The 24,295-nt window shown below is 36.3% G+C and overlaps 1 protein-coding gene across 6 annotated transcripts in view; it reads right to left on the bottom strand.

Annotated features, from left to right (window-relative positions):
• The window catches only part of LOC103971873 (uncharacterized), a 53,524-nt gene that overhangs the window by 1,356 nt on the left and 27,873 nt on the right, over positions 1-24,295 (bottom strand). For 3 of the 6 annotated variants that reach the window (XM_018828956.2, XM_009388594.3, XM_065147419.1), the window contains 14 exons: positions 23,454-23,573; positions 21,083-21,111; positions 15,443-15,584; positions 11,790-12,194; positions 6,741-7,285; positions 6,600-6,663; positions 6,397-6,499; positions 6,089-6,276; positions 5,472-5,597; positions 5,192-5,262; positions 3,358-3,420; positions 1,258-1,330; positions 441-560; positions 292-369 (listed from right to left, as the gene is read on the bottom strand). In XM_018828956.2, the coding sequence (XP_018684501.2) occupies positions 292-369; positions 441-560; positions 1,258-1,330; positions 3,358-3,420; positions 5,192-5,262; positions 5,472-5,597; positions 6,089-6,276; positions 6,397-6,499; positions 6,600-6,663; positions 6,741-7,285; positions 11,790-12,194; positions 15,443-15,584; positions 21,083-21,111; positions 23,454-23,573 (2,127 nt within the window). Of the gene's footprint in view, positions 1-291; positions 370-440; positions 561-1,257; positions 1,331-3,357; positions 3,421-5,191; positions 5,263-5,471; positions 5,598-6,088; positions 6,277-6,396; positions 6,500-6,599; positions 6,664-6,740; positions 7,286-11,789; positions 12,339-15,442; positions 15,585-21,082; positions 21,112-23,453; positions 23,574-24,295 lie in introns of those variants that run through there. The other 3 variants (XM_009387138.3, XM_009389318.3, XR_001979063.2) reach the window with 3 other exon arrangements.

The following is a 24,295-nucleotide window of genomic DNA, read 5'->3' as shown; positions in this document are numbered from 1 at the left end:
TAGTGGTAGCTTGTTATCTTAACATTCCACCACAGTTCAACAAGTTGGGATGTAATAACGAATGGTCAATGCAAACACTGATATTTTTCTTCGAAAAGATTGTTTTCTACAGCTATTCGTACTTAACATTTCCAACAGACATTATTGAATTTGTTTCAGAGTATTTGATATCTTGACACAAATTTTAAAAATCCATATGGTGCATGAAACTGAGTGTGCAGACAACACATTGGAATTAAGAAATCTTCAAACTGATATAACACTGCATATGACACAAGAAAAAAACTTTACCTTGATAAACACTTCCACTATCTGCAACTTTGGCTTCACATTTATGGTGACAAAATGTTGTAGTCCATTAATCAACACCTGAAATTAGTAAAGGATATAAGTACCTGTAAGTCTTTTCCAGAACTAACATCATCATAGATTATTAAAACCTGAAGGTCGAGTGACATTAAAACCCGTCCTTCATCCGTGCATCTCTTTACGCGTGATAGACCTTCAATAAGTATTTCTGCAACATTTTCAAGTCCATATTCCAGAAGGAGATCTTGAACCTGATATATTGTGAATGAGATTAATACCAATGACAAAGACTACAATACGGACATTGTTTTTGTACCTGCTTGGACTAATAATATAAGTTTCCTGGAGAAGCAATCTTATTGGATCTCCATATAAAAGGAAAATGTGTTATAAATAACAGAATGATTGATTGTAGTATTTTGCTCAAGAAAAACTACTACAAAGGAGTCCTGGCATTCTATAATATCGTATATGATTTATGAGTTCATGTATCTCATAACACAAAGACTCCATTATCAGCATACTTCACAGCTTTCCCTTTTCTCCTGTTGGTTTACAAGTTTGATCAAGTGTAACTAACATACTGATGCTAGAATGGATTTACAAGCCAACAGGTTCTTTTGCAAGGTGATATAAATTGGTTGACTACAGCATTATTGTACGGACTTGAGCACAAGGGTGAAAAGAATAGAAGTACAGGTACAGTTAACAAAAAAGTCATACAGGGAATTAATTGTATTTGGGAGATAAAAATTCATCCAGTTTCTTTTGCAAGGCAATATAAATTTGGTTGACTAAGACATTGGTGTATGGACTTGAAGCACAAGACTGAAAAGAACAGAAGTATAGCTACAGTTAACTAAAGAGTCACATAGGGAATTAATCAAATTTCGGAGATAAAAATGTAACCAGACTGTCAAAGTTAAGAAAATTATTAAATGTGATTACCTCCTTTGAAATACCACCATGCATCAATCTTGTTTTATAATGTTTGAATTCTCCCAATAACAAGTCGACATACCTATCATTATAAAACAAACATGAAATATTAAATAAGAAAGCCAAATCAAGTGAACAAAAGAATAGGAAATATGTGTAATAATTGACAAAATTTTCAAATTATCAGCCATGCTGTTAAACAATCTAGGTTATGTCCATCTGTCAACCAACTACCTTATATCTTTTAAGACAACCTCATGACTAATTTTGCCTTTAATAGGAAAATGAAACCAACTTGGGGGAGATTTGTTATCATGTTGAGAATCCATAGAAGTATCCTATGGAAATTCTGTGAACCTTTCGTAATTTTAAGGTATTTCCTATGTAGTCAACCCTAAAAGTCTTCAATGATCATATGTACAAATTGTATGAAACAAACAAGAAATGCCAATTAGTTTCTGCATAAAACAAAAGCACAATGTTCTATCAAATAACAAGCGTGTCAAGTAGTTAATATTGTAGGTAAAAAATTTTGAAGTACAATTAAGGATTTTTCACATCAAAATAATAACAAAGTAAAATTAAGAACCAAGCATCATGACATCTCTAATAATTTGCTTAAAACTAACAAGAAAACTAAGTCTTAAATCAGACAGTTCAGTATTTGTGATATGTAGATTAAAGAATAGGGTAAAGATAAGTTTGTACCCTAGGGGTGTACCTTATTTTGTTGTATAGTGAGCTAAAAGTATATCCCCACAAAAAAATTTAAAATTTATCAATTAGTAATTCTTAACCAATTATCTGAGACCCAACCTTTTAATACCACCCAGAACAAGTTTATAAAGCCAGATGGTAAATATGTATAACACCTTAAAAGCCAGCTTCAGTATATTCCGGTACCTACTAGCCAATACCAACAAAAATTCATTGGTACTAATTGCCAAAGCAGGCCAAAATAGATCAAAATAGTTCAGAGTGGCTGAGTGTTGACAAGATGCACACTGCTTCCTCCGGTTGGCAAAAGGGTGTGCCACAGAAAATAAATCATTGGTTACACTTCAGTAACATTACTGAGAACTTACAACCAAGGATATGCTCTTGGTTTAAAGTGATGTTTGTGCATAATGGAACAAAAATAGTACCACTTTGAGGAAATCAGAAAAATGGACTTGCATATATGAACTGAACTAACTAAAATTTGAGCTGGAATCTCATAGTCAATGCCAACAAAGCCCACAGTGTACAACTCAGGTTATAAAGTTACTTGGACCATTGCAATTGTACCAAAGAAATTCTATAGGCTTCTATGTGGACTAATGCTTCATGGAATGAATTAGCATTTGACACGCGGTTAGCCTCATCAGAGAGCAACTTCTAAGGATATGGATGGAAGGAGGCCAAATAGATTTACTCCAAAAAAGAAAAGTAAACTACAGAAGAAATTTATAAGATATGTGGCAGCTGAGGAATTGAGTAGGAAAATCATAATTCTTAACTATCTACATTCTGAACATCTTAAAGTATGGGCTTGCATATTTGACCAGGTGTTCTAATAATAACTTGGATACATGTATAAGTTCATATTAACAAGGGCAGCTCCAACTGAGTTATTGAGCTAGCAGCTCAGTGCAATGCAAAAAAGATTTCTAATCTTTTCAAATGCCCACATATAAAAATGAGCATGTGAAAGGGCATTTGACTGATCACACAACAGAAACATTATTTTGGCAGGCAGTCCTTAATTAGAACTAACCTCAATATAATTAATTATGTAAGAAATTGCCTTGCATGCAAGGAACATGCCTTAATTGTCTTTAGTCAGGACCCTGGATCTCAATGCACAAGTTTTTATTAGGAACAATATCTTAAAAACTGTGAAGGATGTAAATACACACGTGACTTGAATAGAACATCTACAACAGGAAAGAAGAGGTTTTTTTTAATATGGATATAAGTAGCTTAAGATGAACAATACTATGCTGAATTTAATAAGCCGGGAATGACATTCAAGGATAGGCTCACTACTTAGCATGTACTATAAGGTAACAACCAAAATAAATTTACAATAACAAGCAACCAAAAATAGAAAATTATCATGGAACCAACCCATTGTGCTCTAAGCCAAGCTCCTTGACCTCCCATTTTGCATTAGCAATCTTATCTGCATACCTGGCCAGCATTAAGATGCTAAAATTGTAACTGTGACTAAATAAAAAATAAGAAAATGGAAGCACTTTTGGACATGAAAGAGCTAATTTTATGAAGCAAGGTATCTTCTTATGAATCTTGGGCATATATTACAACTATAAAGACCAAGTAATAATTCTCAGATTTTTATGGCAATGTCAATCACATGTTGCACCAAAATGTAAATGCTCTTTATTGGCACCCAAATGATGTGACTTTTAGTTCTGTCAATTTATGTTGGACCAAGTGCTCTAGAATATACAGATTGACATCAAACAGGCAGAAGATTGGACTAATGCATTAAATGTTGAACTGAGAAGGCTGGCCAAAAAACAGGGAATTTGCAACTTTATTTATAAACATGAACTCTAAATGATTGCCGACCCCAAATTGTTGGGACTTACAACTTTGTTGTAGTTGTTGTAACTTTAAATGATTGGCCAAGCTTTTCTAAAATTACGTCTCCATCTGAAATTTGACAAACTTTTATGACCAACTGCTAGAAATAACATCACCCTCAAAAGTTGTGACAAATTCCTGGCTTAGATTTTGGCAGGAGAGGTAAACAAAATATTTAAGAATAACCATTGTGAGCATAACAGTGCAGAGGAATACAGAAATGCAAGATTCAACAGCATAACCTCTGTGGGTCACCTACAACAGTTCCAACATTTATCATATAGTATGCCCTTTAATATATATCAGGTACCAATACACCCAGGATGATGGCAATAAAGAAAGCTAGAATGTGACAACATTATTCCTGTCTTGCTAGCATAACCAACAAGGTTTTAATCTTCTGCTTGATCGACACTGCATTAAGTTCACAATACAAATGGTTTGCCAAGAAGTTTAAGAAATGAAGCTAAATGCTCTGATACTTCACAATGAGAAGTCATGCGGGTACCACGGCAGATGAATTTGGATTGGAGGATAAGTTTTTAATAAGAACACACACCAGATATCTTACTAGCTTCCTTACGGGTCGTGTGAAGATGATGGAAAAAGAAAGTGTGTATGCGACAAAAGATCATAGTTGTTACAGTAGGGCAATTGCAAAGCTCTCAAGAAATGCTAAAAAGAAAATCATATTATCATTGTCGCAATATGGCACTTAGAATTTAGCTCTCAAGAATTAGAACATTATGCAAAAAGTAGTAAGTGATTGATACTAATGAAGACAATAGAAATAAAAAATATTAACATTGCCAGGGAACAATACTAATTGCCTAGTTATATGGTAATTTGTTTAGCAATGTCAAAAAGGGCAATTCAAGAACCAAATGTCCTAATTTGCCATCTTCGATTTAACAAAGGAATAGATAACAAGTGCATGAAATCTAGGAGCAACGTAATATTGCTTATTCAAGAGAGCATATTTGAAGGTGGCAGGAAGTACTTCTTTAATAACTATGAGATTAACTATCACAAGCAGACCTCATTTTGTTTTACAAAGTCACTACTCATTTGCCACATGTTAGCAAAGCCAGTACAAAAGTATCCTGCCTGTTCTCATCTTTATAGGCTTCATACATGCCCTATTTGTTCCTCCCACTCACAGCTTCCATGTCAAGACTATCAGATTGAGCAATCTTACATATTCTTACTACTAACATATGTGGAGCTTTAACAATCAACGAACTAATGATTTCTTGATGTACAGTTTAAAAAAAAAAAATGTATATGGAAGAGAATTTTCATGGAAGCATTATATTTCCATCAGAATGATCAAGCCACAGTTATCAGCATATACCCATTAATATGAAGAAGCATACGTGCAGTTGTTCTGTGAATGTGCTCAGTCAGATCAGGAACAGAGTCCACCTGACACAAGAAAGTCAAGTTTAAGTCACCCTAAACCTTGCCATTTCTCGACAAAAGGTGATATAAAAAATGATAAAATAAATACAAAAAACATAGGCAGTAATTAGGCAAAGCTGATCATCATTAACCTCGAGGAAAAAAACAGTGAAGACTAAAAGGAAAGAAATTAAGCGCACTGGTCGTTTGGGAAAAGACTGAGCAAAGATTACCATATTTACAAAAAATTCTTCTACTACAGCAGCATTATGCTGCAATAACATAGACTGAAGATGCGCCTTTGATCTATGCAATACTTGAGCAACTAGTGATATTGTGTCAACAGCAGAACAACGTTCCTGTAACAGGAGAAAATAGCAATAAGAAGAGCAGTAAATTGACCCAGTGAGAGAAAATGCATATTCATACGATAAATGTTATAAAAACCCAGGAAGATTACTGATGGCAGAATAAATTGGTTCATGGGCCACAAATTTACTCTAAAATAAAAATCGGAGCATGAGTGTCTGATAGACATTTTAGTATAGAAATAAAATGTTTCAATAATTCTTGTTCTTCTTTCTAATTTATTTCAAAAAAGATATATATTTTTTATATGAACTGTTCAGACAGTATTGTACAACTATCTCAACAATTTTCAAATTGAATTGTTCTGGTACACTGACCTGTACCACTGTAGGACCATTGAATAAAAATTTAGAACCAATATCAATGCTACATGCTTTAACAACAGTACTTGGTTGAACCCATAAGTATTGGTGGTACCTTATTTACCGAACTGACCAGTATTTAAATGCTTTATAGCACATATGCAGTAGATGTCAAATACCTTGAGTCCAATGGAAGTATTAGGCACATGCCCAAAAATTGTGCTGGGAGGTGCTGTAGGTGTTACTTCCATCTGTGTAAATGTTGGGCTCATTGGAATAGGAGATGAGATTGAATATGACATGCTTTGGGTTCTGATCCACTGATCACAATCTTGCAGAATCTTCGATAAGGCTGTTTTGACTCGAGCTGGACATAACAGAAGCAAACAAAACCTTTCATATTATAGTAAATACATTACATACAATATGTCATCCAGCTGAATTATGCTTAAGACTGGGTAAATGAAAGAGATAATAAGTGGCTCACTTTGCGAAAAGTCTGGAATAGATTTACCACTTTGACTAGTTTCTGGTTGACCAAATGTCTCAAATATATGATGATAAAAAATCCCAAACAACTGGCACATTCCCTGCAATAACATACTGAATGAGAAGAAAGAAAAACATTTAACATTCATCGTAAAAAGGTCTAAAAGAAGTAACATAAAGAGAATATAAGTTGCAGCTTACCTTGAAAAAATCAATGCTGACTATTTCCAATTTCTGCATGAGCCTGGCATACTTGTCCATCAACCTGATTGAATGAAGTAGTAAAATTTCTGCATTATGAAATACTAAGATAAACAATCTGCTCTGTGAGAGAGGACTTACCTCAATAGACAAAGCGAGGACCCTGTCTGTGCTGAGATCTCCTCACTACTCCAACCAGAGGATTTGGTTCTCACAAGTGTGGGCTTAGATATTCGACTAGGCAACTGACTATCCTCATCAATAAAGTCAGCAAGAAGGTCTTCATTCTCATCTTCCATGACCGAACTGCTTCCATTTATGTGATCATCTAGATGGCCCTTTGAAGAAATTTGATCACTATGCAAAATGACACGACCATCACCAGAACTTGAGGTCATTGACCCATTAGGCGGTAAGTGAGATCTTGGTGATTCCTTACAGCCAAATGCCAGCTTTGAAGAAAATGGGTTTTCCATCTGAAGCCAATAAGCAAACCCATTCTTCTGCTTGCCAGCATCAACAAGGTCATTAGTTCTCTTTGAGTCAAGCATAGACATGGATGTATTACCCAAAGAAGAAGCAATCAAGGGAGCACCATCACCAACGAGACCAGCTAAATTAATTACTTGTAGCATGTCTGATGTCATTTTCACCCAAGATTCCTTTTCCAAGACCATCTTAAGTGCCTGGAGAAACTATTGTAAATCAGCACTCTATGCAACTAAAAGAAGCAAACTAGCGTTTTCCTTAAGTCATTCAAAAACAAACCACAATAGGTGACAATAGAACAAATTCAAAGAAAATATGACATATGCAAAAAAAACCTAATCAGCTTAGAATATTCAACAAGAGACAAACATAATTAATGTTGTCACATGAGGTTCACAATACCATTGGTAATGTATGCTATGAGCTAGGGTTTTTAATTTCGAATGATACCGCCCGATAGGGTTTTTAATTTCGAATGATACCACCCGTATTCGGCAGTACATATTGGTCCGCCAACAGACCGGTACGCGGACCGCCCGCTACCGGGCGGTACCATCGATTGGGGCTGTTTCCGCCCCGTTACCACCCGAAATTGGTCGATGACGGTCGATTTTGACCATCGCCGCATGCTACCGGGCGGTATTAGCCGAGGGAGAAGGAAGAAGCGGAAGAAGAGGGAGAAGAAAAGGGAGAACCTAGAGATCCGATGTCGCTCTCCTTTAACGATCCCGATCCGTCGCCACCCTCCCTCGACGGATGTTGTAGATGAGATGCCGCCTCCTCGTCTGAGGTGACGAGACCTCGGCATCATTGGCGACTTCTCCTAATCTGCGAGGGGAGAAGAAGCCTCAGCGTGGGGAGAAGAAGCCTCAGCGTGGGGAGAAGAAACCTCGACGACGTTGTCGAGGCTTCGAGGTTTTCTTCGCCCCACGCAAGGATAAGAAATGACGCGACGTTGTATCGACGATGTCGCCCCTTTTTTTAAATTTTGAACTTTTATTTTTTTAACACACACACACACACACACACACACACACACACACACATATATATATATACTCGAAACTCCGGTACGGTACAAAATTACACACCTTGCTATGAGTAATATTTACTGGTTCAACAACCTATCAATACATGGACCAAGGTAAACTACATGGTATGCTCAGTCCAGGACTTGTACCACCCAATATGCCAAATGCAGGTTATAAGGAAGGGCCTATACCATCTGGTACAGGACATGACAAGCCCTACACCAGGCAATTTCTTTTTTTTTCTGGTATTTTCAATACTTCTCTGAAACTCGAAACTCTCGATATTTTTCGTACCTGTCCAAACCCTGACCAATACAAAATTACAAACCTTGATGGGAAGAGAAACATATTCTAAGGATTGATAACTATACATACAATAAACAAACATTCTAGCTCCTAGATACAAGCAACAACTTGAATTTGAGAAGTACTCCTCACATACTTCCCATAAACCTCAAGGATTTCCATTATGATAATAAATTCAGAAATTGTCATGTTTCTCAGATACCTACATAGAGACTTCTGATTATGGACAAGATCAGTGACTGACAACAGGGCAGAAACATGCAACAACATATAGAGCATCATATCATGATCAGTTAGATTTAGGATAGTCATCTTAGTTTCTTCATGCTATATTTCCTTTTTTTGGAGCATTTAGATGCTTCTGGCTGAATTAGCTATATCATGCCCATTTAAATGTTATTGGCATACTTAACACAGTCAATAGTTATATACCTCTTAATTAATAACCAAGGCCATATGTAATCATAAAACCAGCTAAAATGCCGTTAGCTCCTGCCTTCAATAATTCTGATCATTAAAAAAAAAATCATAAAATGCATACGATTGGAGAGCATTGGAGTAGGATTGTTAGATAGGATGGCATCATAATCCTACATGAGCACCTATCCATCATTCTATGCATACATGCTTGGCAGGCACAAGGCCTTTAAGTTCTCACATTCACAGCAGAAATTGCTAGTGAGCTCCCTAGATTACTTGCAGTTTTATGCATGGGCCTGAGATCCTTCAGTCCATTTTCCACTGTTTTCAAAAATAGTGTCCTAGAAAGAAGTTTTAGACAGGTACAAGAAATTACTATCAAAAGAAGAATTTTCACATTGAGAAAGGATGCTCTTAGTGATAAATTTTTCTTTGTTTAAAAGATGTTACTCTTGAGTAGCTTTGCCATGTTAGGTCTACTCTAGTAAATAGAAAGAGGGCTACATCTGGAAACTACTTCGAAGGCTAGGATATATTAAAAAAAAATCATAAAATCATATTGCTATTGATACGTCTCAAACACCAGTTTTGTGTCAAACATATGCTTATTGTCATTCAAACTCTAGAAAGATTTTACATGTTATTAAATAGAGCAGGGAACAGATATCAGCAGCAGGGCACAGATATCAGCCCGGATTGAACAAGGTGGTCCAATAAGGACAAATTTAAGTATGACACTAAATGGTATAGATGCTCAACCATGAATACTTCAACCATGCATGGGTCACATGTTATACTACATGAGTTCGGAAAAACTCAACCATGGAAATGTAGCCAAACCCAAGCCAAACAAATTACAGTGTTTAAGTGTTTTTTGCCAATAACTATTGTTCTGTCTGAGAGATGAGATGCAGAAAACCAAGTCTTAGTTCAATTGGCATAAAAAGTGCTTGACAACCAAACCAACTGTTTGCTACGTTGAGCTTGACCAAGAACTAATCTGGCCCTTGAAACTAAATCTAACTGTTTCTCAACACCCTAAATTCCTCTCTGCTGCACATATGACCTGGTCCAGGCCACAATGACCTTGAATGAATGGTTACAAGACACTGAAGGAAGAAGGGCAGTCCAGAAAAGAGGCAGTAGTGGTAGGAACTTCCAAATATTTATATCCTTGTCCCTTTTTCCTTGTCAATATTTGTCCTGTGAACACCATTGTTATGCTGTGTGTCAACCACCGAGCCCCATTGTGACAAGAACATCCTGCAAATGAATAATTCCCAACCATTTGCCATCAGCTACATGAAGACTTTCCTACCAGTATGTCAGATGATATCAGATTTGACTAACCTATCTACTGGTCTCCAATATTCTACCTGTAAAAATAAAGTAATTGGTCCTTGTCCTTAGCAGAAAAAGCCCATAAGCTAGGAGTTCCCTGAGGCGGCAGATAAAATTCCTTTATTCACAACTGAAGGACAGAGCATAAACCCCGATATCCAGTTCCACCACCCATGACATAGAGACAGTTTTTGGGGTACACAGGCGTTTCAAAGCTTAAGAACAAAAATGTCTTTTTATCTTTAGGAGAGCCAGGAGGAGGAAGGGCAGCTAATTTCATTTCACGACAGCCAGAGGAGACTCTCAAACCAAGAATTAGAATAGAGCTGGAAAGAGGAAAAGAGCAGCAAAGAAAAAGGGGTTTAACTACTGTGAGCTCCTTCAATAGCAATAACACCATTTTGGCATCAGCTAAATGTATAATTTATTAATGTTGAGGCCGTTCAAGAGCAATATCACCAGTTATTAGTGCTCATCAATTCTATTGTTTGTAACAAAACCCTCTATACTCTTCCTTTCCTATCCTACCACCACCAATATATTAACTTATACTTCACCCTCACATCTGTGGATGTCCAATAAATGATTTTTGCTCATGCCCATTACAATTCATTCATAGAAAGTTTTTCTTATTGTCAATTTAGGCTGGTAGAATTTGGTTATCAAAACAAGGCCTTTTGAACCAGTATAAGTGGAATGATATCAGAATTTATTTTTGCAAGCAGCTAGAGCCTATCCCAAGACAAATTCCAATATTAGATTTAGACATGTCTTGTTAGATTTATTGTTCATCTTGTCCAAGATCTCTTCTAATTGCATTGCCTCCTCAGCATTGTGGAATCCAACAACTGCCAGCACACTCATATAATGGAAGGCCTTAAAGGTGATGAAACAAATTGGAGAGAAGATACACAGGAAATTACTGCAGTGATTGACACAAACAACAACACTAGACAAGCTGTGGTGTCATGGTAAGATTGCTCCCAAGGTTATGGATCTCTAATTTACTGACTGCATACTGCTGACCCATGTTGCCTGGTACTAACCAATAAAAAGTGTTATATCAATTGGTAAAATGTAGTTCGATCTGATCCTTTGTCAAACTGGTAAATACCAATTAATAACTGCTATTTACTGGTATTTGAAACTTTGTTGGTCCTTTGCAATCCAAGTTTCTAAGGTTCAAATAACAGAAATAGTCTTTCTACTTACAAGGATAATCTTGCATACCTTGACACTCCCCAAACCATGCATTATCGAGTCTTGTCCACCAGGAAACAAAATAAGACTATCATACTAGAATTTATTTAGCTTTATTGTGACTTAAAATACTAGAATTGTGTAAGTTCCAGAAAAAAAAAACACTTTAATCTGCTATATTTTCTTTAGCATGACATTTTAACAATGAACTCAGAATATCCAAAAAAAAAAGGAAAAGATGCTAACACACGGAACTGAATGCATATTACTACTTGTACATCTAAACCAATTATGAATAGCACTTACAAGACTGGAAAATTTGAATAAGCTAGGTATTTAACAAGATTTAATAGTTTTATGAAAGAATATTAAACGAACTAAATACTAGTGTAGTGTTACATACATACACATTTTGACGGTGAAAGGATGCCAGATAACTTTCACAGGTAGTTTTCAACTTCTGCCTGAACTCAACAGCTTTAGCTCCACAGAATGCTTCACCAGCTAAGATAAATATGTTGAGATCTTCATAGTTTCTCAAGAATTGGTAAGTGCTAGTTGAGCAAATAGCAGAGGAAGACAGCAAGACAGAGACACGACTTGATGTAAGTTGCCACACATTTCTTCTCCCTCTTTCTAATGTGTGTGCCACAAAAGCTGTGGCATCTTTTCTCAACTGATAGAACGGAGAATTGCAGCCTGAAGTAGCACCATCAGCATCACTTGCTTCAGCTGATAATCCACAATAACTTTGGGGCATTGTTACTGGATCTTCAGTTATCTTATGTGGTACATCATATCCATCCACCTGGTTAGAAGTAACAGACGCACATTCACTATTCTCAATTGAGTCAATTGGAACACTGGTCACTGAATCAACTATGATTCCTTTCAAGTCATGAGATGTGTTACTTTGCCTCATGTCAATATTTCGATTCTGGGAATTTAAACGCTGGGAGAACAGGGGGAAACTTAACTATGATGGAATTGTAAAAGTAAAGCCTCAATATATTTTAAAATTTGATAATTAAACTTCAAGGCTGCATAGCAGTTTTCCAATAGGTAACTGGAACTAAAAGGCATATGAAAATAATACAAGAAAACAATTAACATTGTTACATTGGTGTAAGCAGAAAGAAACTAAAAGTTGATGTACAAGAGAGAAAATTGAAAAGTGAAATCATATGTACTCTTAAGCAATGACTGCTGTACCACCCGAAATGGTACGAAAAGGGCGGCATGTACCGATCCGGGCATGGGCCGGTACACGGATCACCCCAGTTTTAGGTGGCTCAGTCCAGTTCAGTAAAAGTAATAAAAAAATTGAAAAAAAAAACAGTGGGGCCCATCCAACTCATCATTAAAATAAGAAAAGGACTTATAATAGAAATTCAGGCTCACAAACATGAGCCTTCTTCTTGCATTCTTCGCTGCTGCCATTGCTGCTGTCGCTGATTCGCTATTGCTTTGTCGCTGCCAACATCATTGCTGATGCGTTCCTTTTTCTTCCCAGGTACGCTCCCATCTCCTCTCCCCCTCTTCATCCTTCTTCCGTCTCCTCCTCCACAGCTTCTTTTCTTCCTTCTTTCTCCATCGCTTCCTCTTCTTCGTTCCTTCCTCCTTCCTTCACTACCGCTTCCTCTTCTCTCTTTTTTTCTTCCTCTCCAAGACATTGGTATATACTGGTATACCATGTGTCAGTGTATCGGTACTGACTGATACATACTGGGATCTCCGAAACAGGTCTAGTACCCGAAATGGCAATCCTTGCTCTTTAGATTCGGCAGAAAAACTGATGCATAAAGGCTTCAACTCTCAAGTATATAAAGGGAAATCATGTCTTATATTACTCTTAGATACTTAATGTATGACAGAATATTGAAAGTGAAATCATACGTACTCAAACTTCAGTATAAACATAGCTGCATAGAAGTTTCAAATTCTGGTTATGTTTTACAGAATGAAAATGGTTTATCTTACTATCAAATACTTATAAAATTCAGATCACTAAAAGAATGTTTGTCATTTCTCAGAACGGAAAGAATACCAAAATGTAGGTATATACCATGTCATGCTGGTCAGCACATTCCTTGTGCCGGCCAGCGCAAGCCAAAAATGGCTTGGGTATTTCTCAACACAACAAGCATGGCAAACCATGCAGAATGGAATTGGATATCATGAACTCAGATTGAGCTGAATCATGGTAGTATCCATGTAACTAGTCTGATACAACTAGTAAACAACAAACTGTAATGTCCCAACCACGGCTTCGAACAGCAGTACTGCACATCCATCCTGAAGGACCAGTACTGCACACCTGGCCTCCCAGTACGAGACATATGGTCCAAAACTGATTAGTAATATTTTTAAATATTTTTCAGGTGATACCAGACAGGATTGGTCTGTATACTACCAGATATACAGATCAGTAGATTACCAATCCTTGGTCGACTCTAAACTACTTTTGAGTCAGCTAAATGGATCTTTTTCCACCATTTTACTCAATTTAAGATAAAATCACCAGTCAAAGTGAGAGCAATCAAATTTCTTTTTGTTGTTTCAGTGAATTTTTCTTGGATCTTCCTCAAAGTTCATGTAACCAGCTTAAACAACTAATAACCAGGGGATCAATAGATTTCCCATGTACATGAACATACTACCTTAAATGGTTTCTCTTATTTTGTCTACTTTTAGAGTTAATATCTATTCATGAATTAATATCTCAATCTAGTACCAATACTGGATGTTGACGGATGTGCCAACAGTTTATACAATTTTGGTTGGTACCACCTAGATACTAGAGAGAGGAGTGGGGGAGGGTACGGGAGCCTAAAGAAAAAGCGGAATGATAGAAAAATAAAAACAGCTAAGCCTGTGACAATCATCAAAAAATTGAAAAATATATCAATACTAGATGGTAGGCTTATCATCCAGGGACGAGAAGGCAGATGAAGAGGAAGTGTGAGGAGGTGGCAGTGACAATGTGATGCCAAGTGTGTCCTAATTAGTTGTGGGACCAGTAAATATCAACATGTAACAATTTTTGCAGGTGGTTTAAGGGGGCAACAAACAATACAAAAGTATAAAACTATTATGCCCTATATTTTAACAATTTTTCAGTTTGCACAAACTATATATTGTGTTAATTGATCTCTCCTTCGGAGTAAATTATTCAAGATATGTAAAACACTTGTTTTACAAAATAGAAGGTGCTAACTAGTGACCTAGGTGCTATTGACCATCTAGGCACTAGCCAATCATCCAAGTGGCCACCCAATGATAAAGGGTGCCTAGTTACTGCAATCAATGCATGTGGCATTAACAACAATAGCTACAATCAATGCCATTAAAAAACAGCATGGACTGCCTTTGCTATCGTAGCTAACACAAATGGAAGAGCACCATGAAGGTCATTGCTAGCTTTGGCAACTGTAATGAAGGCAACAATAGCTGTTGGCATCATAAGAAAATTATAAGAGAGAAGTTCGTGTAGGACAGGGAAAAAACTTTAGTTTAGGATGTCCAAGAAGCATCACCACTAATGTTTGACATATAACATGTCCTCAAATATGGAGGAATTAATTGGGGGTTACATGGTAATGAATTCTCGAGCATTTATGTGTGTTAGTCATACCATTAGAGTTTAATTCATTTACTTTGTTTAATCACCCATTTAAATGCACCGCATAGTCATTGTCTAGGCAGTTGAATGGCTGTCCAGTGCGAACTATCTAAATTAGTAGTCATGGGGTAAACTAAGCAACCTCTAGGCTGTCTTAGTCTAGGTGTTGTCAAATAATTTCTCTAAAGTAATTCCTAAATCTTCTACTTCCAGCAACTTCTTATTGCTATTGTTCACGGAGATAAAAATCACACTACTGAATGTTAATAATTAATAGAGTATGGTTACAAATGTGACACATCTGATTCCTTGATACACTATGAAGGTCATCTCATTGAAATAGAAAACTATAGCTTTTTTGGGTAGTAACCTGAAAATCTTTTAAAAACCAAATGCACAAGGTTTAAAGTAATTGCAGCAAAATAAGAACTTACTTTTCTTACCTTTTCTTCAGGCTGAAAGCTCATGATAGAGTAGTATGAACACATCAACCGAAATAAGACATCCAAAGTTCTCAACAAGCACTGACGAAATCGAGATTCAGGTATTTGGATGCAGAGGTCACTGTAAGTGAGTCTGGTAAAAGTAAACACAACTAGATTAGAGAAACAAAGAAAATTTTATGTGAATAGTACAACTTTTATGACATAATTAACATCAACAAGAAGGAAAAAAGCTTAGGGAACAGATGTATATTAAAATATACATTACTAAGGATTAAGGATGAGACATATAACAGTCAAATAATAAAACAATTAAATTCCATTTAAACAAAATTTTGCATCAATTACAAGTTAAAAGATGAAAATATATCATCAAAAAGAACATCCAACAAAGTTCTCCAACTTGAAGAATACAGGAAAACATAACTTGATTTAAAAGAACAAAAGAAAGTTTGCCTTAGAAAAGAACCGAAGCATCTGAACATAGATTGAGAAAATGTATAAATTTAAATTCTTACTGAAGAGAGTAAATGTGCAGTGTGACTGTACTGAAACTTCCAGAACTCAGATGTTGTTTCTTTACAGATATGTCTATCAACTTGCACAATACAGGTGAACAAGTTATTATTTGATAAGAATTTCAATTCTTTATTGCCCAAGAAAATTTGGTATAATATTTACTACCAGGCAATGCTTTAACAAGCTTTAAGATACTAAACAAAACAAGGCAAATCAGCATGTGAACTGACACAGACATGGTAGAAACTTTTTGCTGGTTGACAATCATGCATCAAGCTTCAAGCAAACGCTAGTCGTACATTCACTCAGATGCAGTGTCTATCTATCATAGAATTAGCTAGAATGGCACAAGTCATGAGATACCCTTACAATATCAATCTGAAAAGGGTTAGCCTAAGTGCAACGTTGCACAGGTCCCGAAGGACTTGCAAAAAGGTTGATTAGTTTCAAAGATGAGCAATGGACAAGTCTCGAATTCTCGCTCAAAAACACAAAACTCAAGCAATTTAGCAAAGAATTGGAATGCTAGGAGGAAACAGACTTTGGAAGGGAAAAACACAATCACAAGCTCACAAACGATAGCTCAACCGGGTAACGGGGTATTCAGCAAGCTTACACACATTGTATACAAGCTTGTGAATCCAAATAGGGCCCATCACTATCCCAGAGACCCATCAAGCCTTGTGCCACCCAAGGGTTCTAGGAAGTTGAGATGGTTGACATTTTGGCCCCACCGCTAGCTTGAAGAAATCAAACTGTGGCATGCGAAAAAGGGATTGTTTTGGCCCATTTCAACTCTATTCGATGGTTGTTGTGGAGTCTAGTAGATACTCTACACTTCAAAAAAAACCAAGGAAAAGCACACAAAGATTAGGCAAAACACAATGCCAAATAATTGCACAAGCAAACATAATTAAAGAACAATCTATTTCCGAAGGTGTTACGGGTGTGCGATTGCGGTCTATGACATTCTCCCCCACTTAATCTATCAACATCTTCGTTAATGCTTGCTTGTAGGCCTTGACAATTGCTTCTTCATATCGTCAAGCATCTTCTAGCTCCTGAACAACTTATGTTCTAGGATGCTTTCACTACTTCACCAAGTACTCGATCTACTTCGTTCCGTTGGGTAATTTTGTCTTGCGATCCACTAGAATGACTTCAACTCACTTCTCATATAATGATCGGGTGAGGATGGTCAAGTTGAGACATTTCTAGAAGCGTCTTGTGAATATGACCGATAGGCTTTCAAGTTATTTGCATGAAATACATTGTGAATTTTAAGCCATGCCGAAAGCTATAATTTGTAAGAGACATTGCCTATCCAACTAATGATTGGGAAGGACCCTTTGTATTTGTGCACCATTCCCTTTGTCCACTTTTTGCCTAAAGAACTCGAGAGATGCTGCTTGGAGCTTCACAAGCACCAAGTCGTCAACCTTAAATTCCGATGATCGTCTTTCCAAATTTACCCACTTCTTCATCTTTTTAGTCGTCTTCTCCAATTATACCTGTGAAAAATCTATCATTCTTTTGCAAAGTGATATACTGACAAGCTACTTCCAGTATAATCGATCATCAAAGTGTGAGGAGTTGATGGTTGTTATCCAATAATCATCTCAACGAAGCTATTGTTTCACATAGAGGTCCATTGTAAGTAATAAGAAAATTGGGCTATGTTTGAGAGCTTTACCCAATCCCGTTGGATGGCACTTACGTAGTGCCAAACGTATTGCTCCAAGAGCTAGTTTATTTATTTAGTTTGGCCATCCGTTTAAGGGTGGAGACTTGTGAAGTATAACATTGATCCCAACAACTTAAACAGCTCGATCCAAAACCATCCCAAGAACCGGTCATCATGGTCACTTTTAATGTTGTGCGGAACTCTCTAATATTTCATCGCATTCTTCATCATCAATTTCACTGCCTCCTCCGCAGAGCAATGTAGCGGTGAGCAACAAATGTCACATACTTCAAGAACCAATCAACTACCACCAACATCAACCCATGTCCCCCTACCATTGGCAAGCTCGATATGAAGCCCAAGAAAATGCTCTCCCATGACCACTGATACAGGCAAGGGCTCAAAAAAATCCATCAGCTTCTATTGCTCCACCTTGTTTTGCAGTGAGGTACGTACGAACATTTTCCTCCACATCGATCCCCATTGTGGCCAATATAAGGACCTATCCACAAGAGCTAAAATTTAATGTATACTCGGGTGTCTCACCTAAAGGGAACCGTGATACTCATGAGTTCACGCCTTAAATCATCCACTCATGGAACATATATTCTATTCCTTTTGGTATAAATGAGTCCTTCTCAGATCCAAAGTCGTTATGTCTGACCTTCTTTGATCAATTGCATTAGGATTATTGCTTGGGGATCCATTCCTGATCCTGAAAAGAAAGTAGGATTACAACCGACTCACTTGACCTTCGCCCTCCAATTGCACTGTATTCACTAACTCCACCCTTCTTGTTGAAGGCATCGACTGTGACATTTGCTCGTTCAGGCTTGTACTCCATTACCATGTCAAATACAATTAGGAAGTCCTATCGTCATGCTTACTTTGGAGAGAGATTCTTCTGAACCTAAAAGTAACTCAACACGATATTGTTTGTCCTTGGCACAAATGGCATGAAGTGCCTCTACACTTGTAAACAGTGAACCACTATTGTGGTCTCCTTCTCGTACATAGGATACTTCCACTCTATCTCACTAACCTTACGACTCTTATAGGCCATCGGGTGAACTTCTTGCATAAGAACTCCTCCAATAGCGAAGTTCGAAGCATATATGTGGACTTTGAAAGGTTTCCCATAATATAGTAACCTGAGCACCAGTTCTTCTAACACAACTTTTAGGCCTTCGAATGTTGCTTCATATTTTTCTAACCATCGCCAAGGATGCTCCTCCAGCAACTTCGTCAATGGAGTTATGTGCTTCGAATACCCCGGGATAAAGCGCCAATAATAATTGACGAAACAAAGGATCTCAATTCAAACACCTTCTTTGGTGTTCGCCACTCTATCACAGCTTGGACCTTTGACTTGTCCATTCAAATTGATCCTCCACCAACTCGATAATATCGTCCGGTACGGGCAGTACGTACCGGTCCGTCAGCTAACTAGTACACAGATCGCCCGTTACCGGACAGAACGATATATATATATATATATATATATATATATATACGAGGCGTACCATTACGGTACGAAATTGCGAACCTTGCTACCATGCTCCTCTTAAGTGGCCAACTTCTTGCTTGTCGTTCTAACAATTATCGTGCTCACCATTCTAACTACCAAGCTCCTCTTGAGTGGCTTCAGTAGTTTAAGAGCAAAGAGCAAATCTAACAATTATAATCATTTAGGGATGTTGCCCCCCTTATGCAACCTTGATTCGCTATGGTACTTCGTTATGGCTAGTGCATGAACTTCATTATTTCCTCAAATTGCTTGCTCTATTACCAGACGTCATAGACTTAGTTGGAATTGCCTAAGTCATAGGTACCCTTGTGATATCTGTCCGTAAAGGGTCAACTAAAGTGCAACCTCGCACAGGTGTCAAAAGACATGGAAAAAAAAAAAGGTTGATTAATTTCAAAGATGAGCGACGAATAAGTCCCTATGTCTCACTTGATACTCGAGTAATTCAACAAACAGTTGGAATACAAGGTGCAGGGAGAAAACAAAGACTTTAGAAAGGAAAAAGATAGCAGCAAATCCACAAACAATTGCTCAACCGGGTGTCAAGGTGTTCAACAAGCCTACGCTCATTTTGTGTACAAGCTTGTGAATCCAAAACTGGGCCCAACACTATCATAGAGCCCCATCCAGCTCTTTGTCACCTGAGGGTTCTAATATGCTGAGATGGCTGATGTTTCCGTCTTGCCAGCTTGAAAAAATTAGGACATGACACACAAAAAGGGGATTGTTTTGGCCCAATCTACTATGTTTGACAAGCAATCGCGGTGCAACCTACAAGACTATCTGGGCTTACAAAAGCTAGGAAAAACACACAAAACTAGACAATATATGGTGTCAAATAGTTGTACAAGTAAACATAAGCAATGAACGCAAACGCACGATGACAGTCCATGAAATATCAGAACACTTTGAACCAAGGACAATACCAAATTTGTTATCCTTTTCAGTAATACCAATATGAAAAGGAGTCAAAGTCAATATTAAACCAAAATTTTAAACCTTGGCTTGAATAATAAAGCTCAGCTTGGCATGAAATAATGGAAAACAAAACCTTGAATTATAAAAAAGAACTAAGTGTGGCACAACTCTAATAAGCTGATCTTGCCATTTCATTCATTCAATAAAGTATATCTTGTATAACTGGTCAAACCTGTTGAATAGATTTAGTAAATACACATAGTAAGACAGATTTGCTGTTTGAAGCTTGAGGGCCACAATATGGTATCAAGTAAATTTCAGTATACATCACAATAAATTAGAATGAATGCAGGAATATTTAAGAAACATTGGTGCTTTCATATAATAATTTGTTTTGCAAAGAATGTATGCAGAAACTAGATTTATGGATTAAATCCAAATTTTGCTCTACAAGACATCTAGAGAGTTTACATTCAGTTTTACTCGGTACATCTATTGACCACCTTCTCATACAATCCTCACTGGATACCAAAATCTAGCTTTCCCCACTTTGTAATAATCACAAAAACAAAAGAGCGAGACAAAAATTTAATGCAGCATATACAAGTAACAAGAAAGTAGACAGTGACATCATGGCTTTGCAGAGGATAATGCTAAATCTGATACCTTATATGCACCAACAACTCAATAAGTAAAAGACTGCAGTATTATCTCCATTATCACTTGTAACTACAATGTATTTGTGCATAGTGATTACTTTTGACAAGGAATTAACAGGCACAAAGTACCAGTCCAACACTGATAAAGCAAGAAGGTTCCAGTCTTTATGCTTTCAATATCTTAAAGACCACCAAGAATAAACACCATATAGATGCAGAACTCAAAAACAGATGGACATTATGGGAGTAGTTGTTCCTTGATGTCCATCAGGAATGATATTATGCAACAAAAAGAAAAAGAAATTTAAGCCCAAAAGACGCACCTACTCGTCTGTGTAAGATTTCCAATTTCCTGCCATGTGATAGAAGCTAATTAGCAACTGGTGATGGAAAGGAAAATGATCTTGAAAAAGGAAAATGTTTGGGCTACCAACTAATCCAACAGGGAAAAACAAGATGGTGAACTAACACCAGAGAAAGATATAGATAACCAATACTCCTTAATTAAGCCGACAGTAAGTAAGAAACAAGATAGTGAATGCAAAAAATTCACAGTTGCCGAAACTAACAACTAAAAGGGTATAGAAACAAGATGCACAAAAAATTCACAGTTGCTGATACTAACAACTAAAGAATACCCTTTCAAATATAGCAAGTGTTAGTCATGTGATATGCCACTTTAAGATTTATAATGTAGGTTAGACTTAAAAAACCATTTTCATAAAAGAATAGACTATTAGACTTAAAAATCATTTTCATAAAAGAATAGACTAAATAGTTACAACTTTGAAAATTCTAAAAAATTAACAAAAAATGTTTCACCATTAGCATAGAGTAGCATGTTAATGAGCGAGTTTAAGATTTTTGAGACAAGAATATATCTCTTGTTGTGGAACCGTACACCATAGCTGTATTTGCCCGAACTATCACCTCGCTAATTCACATAGCATATAATGAACATATGGACAGTATATATGACTTAAATTTATCTACCTACTGATAAAGTTGTAGCATTTTGGAGCCATGGACACACTTCCTCCATACAAGCTATAAAGCTAGTATGTCACTTGGGCCAAGACAAATGATATCGACCACCACATGGGTTCATCTATGTCAGCTAACATGCTTTGTAACAAGTTGATATTCTAAGTGTAGTTACCCTTGGCCAGCCAGTAGAACAACAATCCTCATAACCTAAGTAATTTACTCATCAAATACCACATGGTAGACAGGTGGTACTATATGGAAGTACACCCACTCAGTTCTTAACATTATCAGCAAGTTACCATGCCTAGAATTCTAAGATCAGATGTGGGACATTAACCAGGTCCAGAATCATCTTTCACCATGCCACTGTTTGTATCCTCAATGGTCTTAGTCCCTGCTTCAAATGGAGGATAAACACACCAAATTTTAATTTAACACATGGGAAGTTAAATATACCAATTCATGAATTTAGAATTACCTATCTTGTGACCATTGAGCATCAGGTGAACAAACACAATATATTAAGTTTTAGTCCTTCATTATTTTCACATATTGGATTAATACATTTGTTATGGAGAAACAATGCAATAAACAAAAACCTAAATCATTTACCATCTACTATCATCCTCTATAGACTTCCAAACCAGGGAATACAACAAGATTTCTCTATAGTTGTACAAGCAGAATTTGCAAATTTGATGATGCAAACTTTTACACAAAGCAAGCAGACTTTTAGTCTCTATAAGCTAATCCTTCATCTGAAAATTTTCAATAATGTGGAAGGGATACCTAATGTTTGAAAATACGTGAACAGATCCTCATATTACTCAAGCTAAATCACTAGAGATCTTATGATAAATCTACGACACACATTAATTATACAAAAAAACAGAAATATAATTAAGCATGTTTCAAATATCAAATGATATGGTGCACACCAATTGCCACATGCTGGCCCAACCAAGAACCAGAAATGGTTATACACTTATACCGATTGGCATTATTTTTTCTTATTTTTTAGGTGAAACTGAGTGGTACAAATCAATATACTACATGATATACTGGTACCATATCAATATGGTTGATCACTGAAACCAGTATCTGACTGAGATTTAAATTCTCAAAATTAAGAATATATTCAAACCACCAAATTAATCATAGAGCATATAGAATGATGATAAAAAGAGAAATTATTTCCTAGAATTGTAGCATTTCTTTATATGATCAAATGTTGGGTGCCCAAGAAACTGTTAAAATGGCAAAAGATTACAAGCCATTTATGAATGTTAATGTCACTTGATGACTTAACAGAAAATTTTAGTTCTCTATAAATGTAAGAAATAGGAAAGACAATCAAAAGTATTCAAAAGCATTTTATGTATAAAAAATTTAAAGAAAAAGCAAAATGCATAAAAAACTGTTGCCAGCAGCAAGCTCCAGAGAGCATTAATCATGCAATAACACAGAAAATATTAGTATTCGTAATTTTGTATATCCTAGAAAAGCAAGATATTGAATTTTACATAATTAGGAGTCTAGGACTACACTTATCTGCATTTGATATAATGAGTCAAATGTTTATTGAAATTACAACATTGAAAAATATGGATTGCTTCTGTCATGTAATATATACAAAGATATATTATAGTTCAATAACCAAAGTGGAAAGAAAGGCTTGGAAAACATGATAAATTGAAACTAGATTACCTCATACACCATAGCTTTCAACACAGAATGTGTTTGAGATAGAACTTCTTGCATAAAGAAACTCTGAATTTTCTCAGCAAGACCAGTGACATCTCCCATCAAGGCATAGGCATCAATTGCCTACAGAATATTAAACTCTTAGGATTTGTGGAAAACCAAATAAAGCCTAAACAAACAAACAAACAAACAAAAACCCACTTGGTAGGCCATAAATTTGAGATAAATACAAGTAAAATAGTTGTGATACTATAAGACCACCAAAAGGAGACTTTTCTTTGGTAAGTATAAAAAGTCAAAAAGGAATCTAGCACAAGTTCATGCAGAAAACTCAACATCACTAATAACAAAAGGATTTAAGCTTTTGACAATTATAGATCATGACCATTGCTAGAAAGAAAGATAATTATTGATGCATTATGGGGCACGAAAATGGCTTGCAACAACATATAGAAACTAGCAAAGATGTCAATTATTAATAATGTGAAGTTATGGTAAAGCATCAAGGTCAGCATATATATACATATATATATAGTTGGCTGGATTGTACATATCTGATGTAGCAGGGTTGTGTGTATATATATAATTCTAATTATTCTCTCAATTTTTTTTATTTTCTGAAACAATTTTCCCTCTAACATTTTATTGCTGCTTATATATGCCAATTCACTATGTTGCTACGACATGGAGCAACATAAATAATTAAAGAAACAGTGTACTTAGGTTTGGTTAGAAAGTCACATGTAATATAATTCTTCTAACAGAAAAGAGTAACTGATGTTCAAAAGTAGGATATATGACTAAATGATGATACCAGTGTTACCAGTGTTACAAGTGTTACTTGT

This window comes from Musa acuminata, chromosome BXJ3-4, assembly GCF_036884655.1.
Source record: "Musa acuminata AAA Group cultivar baxijiao chromosome BXJ3-4, Cavendish_Baxijiao_AAA, whole genome shotgun sequence".
NCBI lineage: Eukaryota > Viridiplantae > Streptophyta > Magnoliopsida > Zingiberales > Musaceae > Musa > Musa acuminata.
This window is presented reverse-complemented; position numbering and strand designations above follow the sequence as displayed.